The sequence below is a fragment of the Pezoporus occidentalis genome, unplaced genomic scaffold, assembly GCF_034315485.1.
Source record: "Pezoporus occidentalis ecotype Australia unplaced genomic scaffold, CSIRO_AGI_Poc_V1 ctg40, whole genome shotgun sequence".
In the NCBI taxonomy this organism is placed as follows: domain Eukaryota; kingdom Metazoa; phylum Chordata; class Aves; order Psittaciformes; family Psittacidae; genus Pezoporus; species Pezoporus occidentalis.
Window position 1 is genome coordinate 2,179,238 of NW_026915725.1, and position 6,906 is coordinate 2,186,143.

Genomic DNA, 6,906 nt, shown 5'->3' on the forward strand with positions numbered 1-6,906 from the left:
CTTGTAGGATTTTGAGATCAGGGGTAGGTTTGTAACTGCATGCATGCACACCAAGTAAGGTCTAACAACTTTCACTCCCCTTACAAAATGGAAATGCTCTATTCAAGTAATGTGAGAAGGGCTGAGAGGTGTAAGTCGTGACAAGGGAAATCTGAAATTTGGAGCTGCAGAATGGACGTTCGCAATTACCGCAATCCAAGCCCAAGTGCACGCAGACCCCCAGAGAGCTGGTCCAGCACAACCACTGGTATGACCAGTGCAGGTACCACACTTGAGAACTCCCCTCCTAAGGCAAATTAATATACAAAAAATATTTCTTATGTGCAGAGATATGCCAAGATTTGTAATCTTACAGATATTCAACTGGTTTTAAATGCTTGCATTTCTTTCACATATTCACAGACACCAGAATTATCAGTGGTTCACATCTGTGTAGTACCATGCCCTTCTTCCCACCTCTTAACTGGGGAAACTATGGGAGAGAAACTAAATAACAGGTCTTGGAAACACAACTGCAGTTCTTCACTAGGAATAGAAAGAGTGGAAAGAAAGATCACAAGTAAAATTACATTCTTTATTCATTCCACTTTAGCTGTGAATATTCCTATTATACAAATACAGTATAAATTCCAAAATCACAATATATTACAAAATAAAAAAGTACAAACTGCATTACTTAATAAATATATCTAACAAGTTAATCAGAAAGTAGAAGACAGAGTTAAGATTGGAAACATCCAAATGTTTGACCCAGCAAACCATACAAACCTTGATTTAAATACTTTTCCTCCTTTTAAACCATAATGTAGAACAAACACCATTCCTGATTTATTAGAAAATAACGCCAAGTGAATAAAATGTTGTGATCAGATAATGAGTTGTTGGTGCAATACCAGTGCCAGAAAAGCAGCAGGGCTTATACAAAAGACATCATAACCCCAGAAACAAGAACACAAACACCGAGGTGCAGCCAAGGCAATTACTGCCAAAGTGGGAGACTATTATCTAGTCACAACATTCTATTTCAAGTTAAATGTTCTGTTATTACAGATAACTAATATAAATGTAGCAGAGGGTAAGCCAACCAGGCAACAAGAGGCCAGTTTACTCAAAACAGTAATTAAAGAGTCAACTGCTCCCTGTACTGCTCACGTGTAGCTGCATTCCAACTGGCTCAAAGGACCTGTTCTGTGCTCCAGGCAGAGAAAGCAACTGCTCTGAAAAGCAATCTGTTCATACTTTGCTGCACTTTAACAAAAAACATTGGTTTAGTTTTGCAAGAAAATATCCATGATGCTTTCATCATTAGGGAGGGTTAGTCTGACATCAGCTTCATTTGGTAAAAATATAAGGTTTATGGGTAAAAAACACAGCAAAAAATAGCTGTTACATCATAAGCCTTATTTACAAAAACAGTTTACAAACGTTTTGGCTGTACAGCTGAAAGCCAGATACTAATGTCAGGTGTAGAAGATGGAGGTAACAGTTTAAAAATATTGTGCAAAAAAATACATTCTGATAGAAAATAGACAGTGGGGAGACACAAACATATGTGGAAAATCTGCTTGCAAATAATCCGAGGCTGTGTTTTTACAATAGACTGTTACAACACATTTGCATTTATCCCCCCACAATCTACAGTCCTTCTCAGTCTGGGGTGCTGCTGCTGCTTCATTAAGGATTAAGGCATCACCATCACAGCCAGCACACTTTCCATCTGTCTCAGTCCCTGCAGCAAAGCTCCCAGCCTGCAATCCAGGGGGTCTCAAGAGCAGGCATTCTGCTCAATGTACATCTTGGACAAGGACACCGCCATGGACTTGGCCAGCTCCTCATCCCGCCTGCGCTGTACCTGAGTCTGTCTGCACCAGGCCTCGTACTCTGGGTTGGGGCACATGCGGTCCAGCACAGCATCATAGTGCCCATTGCTAAGCCAGCTCAGCCAGATACTGGGCCGTGTTGGGTCCTCGGGCCCCAGGTAGTGAACCATGGTGGAAACAGTGGGGCTCTCGGGCCGGCCACCTGTGGTGAGGTGGATGTTCACGTTCAGCATCTGCCCCATGGCCAACAGCTCCGGGTAGCCAGCCCAGGCCCCGTCCTGAGCGGCGGCGATGAGGAACTCTCCCACGTCGCCCTCGATGATAGGGGTGAAGTGGTCCAGGTGGTCGGCGATGTAGTGCACGGTCTGCTCGCGGAGCTCGCTGTGCAGCCGCTGGTCCCCGTACATCGCCTTGCAAACGGCGCGGTACAGGCAGTTCCCGTCGGGGATGATGTGGAAACGGAACCGGCCCTTCTGTCGCAGGTATTTGTCTTGCTTCTCCACCTCGGCCAGGTACAGAGCCAGCTTCTCGCTGCGTTCCGGCCTAGCTCCCGGCACCCTGCGCACACCGAGATCCGCTCGGTCCTCCTCCTCCTCCTCCTCCCGGGCCGTGGGGCCGGCGACAGGCCGCGCGGGGCTGCGGCTCCGCTCTGCAGGGACACAACCAGGTGTCAGCCCGGGCTGGGCGCCGGCGGCCACCGCCTGCAGCGCCTGACAGTGCTCGCTGAAGCGCAGGCTGCGGTTGCTGGGCTCCTCGGCGGGCGGCGGCAGCGCGGCGGCCTCGCCGTCCCCCCCGGCCTGCCGCATGCTCTCCAGAATGCCCTCCAGCCAAGCCCGGCTGCGTGGCGAGGCCGGGACCAGCTCGCCGGGGGACTCGACTCGCTGCACGATGCGTATGGGCACGATGCGCTCCAGCGGCCGCCGGCGGCTGACAGTGACCTGCGCGCAGGTGCTGTATTGCGGGCCGCCCGCCGGCCGGCTGCCCGGGCCCGCCGCAGGGCCGCTCGGCATCACCTCCAGGCAGGAGGAGAACGCGGGCATGGCGGCGGCGCTGCTGCTGCTGGTGCTGCTTCCCCCACAGGGAACGAAGGCGTCCTTAGCGGAGCTCTCAGCGGCCGGATTCGGACCCGCGGCGGCTGCGCTTGGTGCCTCCGCGGAGGGGTGTCCCGGCGATAAGGAGACCTTGAAGACACCGGTGCTCGGCGAGGCGGCAGCTGCTGCGGTGGCTGTTGCGCCCGCCGGGTAATGGGTGATCACCGAGCTGTAGAGCTGCATCCTCTGTTCCCCGCGGGCGGCGCTTTATAGGCGGCGCCGTCGGGGCCGGGGCGGGGATCGACGGCGGGGGCTGCGCTGGGGCTGCCGGAGAGGATGAGCTGCCCGGGTAAAAATAAACAAGGGCATCACCCCCACCAATCCCCCCGCCCCTGCGCGCCCAGCGGCCGGCTGCGCCCCGCGGACACGGCAACTCGACTGCGCCACCACCTCCGCCACTGCCGACCGGCCCGGCCCGGCCCGGCCCCCTCCGCACAGCTCGGGCGCTTCTGGAAGCTGCTGGAGGCCGGGCCGGGGGCGGGGCCGCGCCGTGTTTACCTCAGGGACAAGGCACGTTGGAATGCGCGGGGGGTGGAGTTGAGCGATGTGGCGTCATCGAGTCCGGTCTGCTGCCGGAAGGGGACGCGGTACGGGCGGGGCGGTTCTTCCGTCAGTGGCGCCGGGCGTGAGGGGTCCGGCCGTCAGTGGGGCCTAGACCGCAGTGGGTCCCTCCGCTGCCCTCGGGGAGGGGCGAGAAGTGTGTAGTAGACATGGCGTTTTTCAGCGTGGTCTGGGTTGGGCTCTTGGTGTAGGGCCGGCTTCCCCTCTCTGCTTCAGCCCCGTGTCGGGGAAGCGGTGCTCAGCGGCTGTGGCGGCGCGGGCCGGCCGGTGAGGGTGGGTGCTTCTGTCTCAGAACTGTTCGGGGGAAAATGCCTGCAGTCCCCTGTGGGGATTCGGTGTGTCACTGCTGCTGTGCAGGGCTGGGCACTGGCTGTGACATCGTTTGGTAACGGGAAGTGTTGAGGAGACTTCAAAGAGGGAACACTGCGCCGGGTGTGCTTGGGGGCCGAGCTGGGAAATGCCACAGGAGGCAGTGAAAGCAGCTTCTCATGAAACAGTTTGTCAGACAAGCAGTTTGGGCTTTAGACTCGCAGCTTGATATTTAGACTCGACTATCAAGTATAAGTTGTTGGAGATGTTCTACCTATGTTTATGATGCTGTGTTGTATCCATGTTACTGCTGAATGATGCTTCTGCCAACATGTAATCAGTGTCATGATTCATAATTTGCAGTTAGGGTAAGAATAATACTCATCAGTTTTCTGACACAAGCTGCTATTTGTCCACCTGCAGCCCTACTTCAGAAAATAGTGCATGCATACATAGAGTATGATGTAAATTGTCACATAATAACAGGAGACACCAAATTTAAAATATAGGTCTCATAAAGATTATTGATAATTGGTTTGTTAATATGTGTAGTGTCTTCAAATTAAGCTATGTCTTTTAGCCTTAGCTGTGATATAAAGTAATATCAGACCCTTTGTCCATGAACAATGACATCATATGTACACACTGGATTTGATGATGTTCTGGCAGGCATGATGTTTCTTGCTGACCAAGGAACACCAGTTTATACTATGATCAAATGCTAACACAGGCATTTATTACTACCAGAATGGAAATACAGTGTATTGATGCATGTAATTTCAAAGTGATAGTTAAAAATAATTAAGTAATTCTGGATTTCATTCCACAGTCTTAAATATCTTTGAAAAAGCTTTAGTAATCCAAACAGCAGAATTTAAAAAAAAAAAAAAAAAAAATTCACCTCTAAATGGATATTCTGAAAAAAAATATTTTCCTTATTCCATTTATGTTAATTGAAAAGATGTAACTAAGAAGATCACTTGCAAAAGGCTGCAGAGTCAAAAGCCGTTGTTTCTTTGGAGTCTTGGCTGTCCTTTGGATCCATGTCCAGGGATGTATTTCCCATCTTCAATTTCTGCAGCTCATTCAAGGGCTACGAGGAACACAATATAGAATTCCATTCTCTTTACACAGAAAACATGTTCTGATCCCTTCTGCTAACTTGCATGTTGAAGGAAAAATGCTGAAATCCTTCATGCTAAAAACTCTGGATATTTATGGGAACAGTCTTCACATCCACCTGTTTTATTCTGGATAAAACACAGCAGCTAATTCCATGCATTATTGGGAACTTCTTGATAAAAAATTACAAGGTCACTATATGTCCAAAATCATTGCCTTCAGAGTTGAAATGCAAGAGGGGCATCAGACATGAATCAAAGCCCAGAAGTCCTTACCTGCTACAGCCAGAAAGTTGGTATCTTCAGAACAAATGGTGATGGGCATTAGGCAGGAGCATTTCTGGCAGCCTGTTACAAGGGGATAAGAGGTTACAACTGCTCTGAAATTACAGAGTGACTCTTGCATTTCAGAATGTTCAGAACTTTGTTATAAATATAGCTTGCAAGATCAGAGAGTATTTCTGGACTAATTGCTGCATGGAGAGGAGTATATATTGATCAGAGAGTGGTAAACTGAAAACTTCTTAAAATGAAGGCTTGGAGCAAAGGAAAGATGCTTGTCTAGTTTTGCTTCTTAGTCAAGACCTGATAAGGTATTCCCAAGTTAAAATGTCTAGTGTATTGATATGTAATTTAATGTAAAATCACTGGAAGTTACTCCCTCCTAGAGAGTTTTCAATGTGCCAGTAGCTGTTCATTGTGAGTTTGTTCATTGTTATAATAAAGATGTACACTACTCCATGCCCACCAGCCTTTCTGCCTTCATTTCCTAGTTACAAAAGGTATCTCTGTGGTTTTATTTAGTGAATTGCTCTGTCTGCTAGTAAATGTCAGAGCTGAGTGCAGGGTGATTGGGTTCAAAATCTTAGTCTAATAACAGAGAGGGGGGGGAGAAGCAAATCTAGCACTCTTTCTGTTAGAGAACAGTAAATGGAGCCAGCAGAGTAAGTGTGCTTCTGTCTTAAATGAGTGCTGTGTTTTGAATATTCAGTACCAGAGTTTTCTTTCTTCCAGGATATTGCAGAAACTCCCACTAATGACTGTTCTGCCTCTCCAAAACCACAGGTTATTTGGAACAGTGGTACATTAACAACTGGGCAGCTGGTTAGTTCTGATTGATGGTTACAATGAAGTACAATGCTTGTGGTGCTTTGTTTGAGGAAAGAAACAGATTTCTTATGTACACCCAAATTACCATCATGTTAGTATTCTGTTGCTCCCTGAGCAAAAAGCCAAGGAGTATCTTGAAATACATGCTATATACACAGGCAGTTTTTAGTAATGGTAGCAGATAGATTGTTCTTTTGTTCTCTTTTCATTTATAAACAGATATTTTTCAGTTAAAATGCACATGGTAAGCTTGCTAATAAGGTTAAAACGATCAAAATCTGTTACTAGGTAACTGACAGACACAACAAACATTTGTATCACTGTCTTAGTAGTATATGACTTTGGGCATGCTTATTACCTCCCTTGTGAAGTAAATGGAAAGAAAAGCTCACAGTGGTGTGGTTTACCTGTGTTGTTATTAAATACTGACAGTGTACTGCAACCACTATTTTCCATAACTGAGCACCTAGAGTTAGTCACATGTACTTGGCCCGGGGGGCCAATGCAGTCTCTCTGGGTGATCAATGACAAAAACTCCATTGAACCGCTGCAATACAAGCATCTCATGGTTGGTTTTCAGCTTTCATATTAGGAGGTACCAGAAATCAGCACTTACCTAAAAGGTAGTTTTCTTACATCTGGTTTTAACAATCATGTCCTAAACTGTGGTCTGCTCCAGAGAGGAATGATCAATACAGTTCTGGTGTAAAAGAAATTGCAAGGCAGAATTTGAATGTCTTCAATGAAAGAGTATCTAAAAAGTCAGGGGGCATGTGGATGTGCCTTAGTGCCTTTTCCTACCAGAAGATGGAGGTTTGCTGCTTCTGTGAGCTGCATAGAAAGCTGCAGCTAATTCCAGGGGGAAAAACAAACAAACAAATAAAAAAAAACAAA

At 47.7% G+C, this 6,906-nt stretch overlaps 1 protein-coding gene and 1 long non-coding RNA gene across 2 annotated transcripts; both read right to left on the reverse strand.

The window, feature by feature from the left end:
* Nucleotides 1–560: 560 nt before the first annotated feature.
* OTUD1 (OTU deubiquitinase 1) lies at nucleotides 561–3,326 on the reverse strand. The gene has a single exon (XM_062633626.1). The coding sequence runs from the start codon at nucleotides 3,092–3,094 to the stop codon at nucleotides 1,766–1,768; it is 1,329 nt and encodes a 442-aa protein (XP_062489610.1). The 5' UTR covers nucleotides 3,095–3,326; the 3' UTR covers nucleotides 561–1,765.
* A 1,852-nt stretch (nucleotides 3,327–5,178) lies between these two features.
* Nucleotides 5,179–6,906, reverse strand: LOC134171432 (uncharacterized). Its single transcript, XR_009967629.1, has 2 exons — nucleotides 6,629–6,906; nucleotides 5,179–5,250 (listed from the first exon to the last, which is right to left on the reverse strand). It is a non-coding gene; the product is annotated as an uncharacterized LOC134171432 (long non-coding RNA).

Bases quoted from the DNA above. Each gene is read 5' to 3' on its own strand.
- OTUD1 (XM_062633626.1), bottom strand. From the start codon at position 3,094: ATGCAGCTCTACAGCTCGGTGATCACCCATTACCCGGCGGGCGCAACA.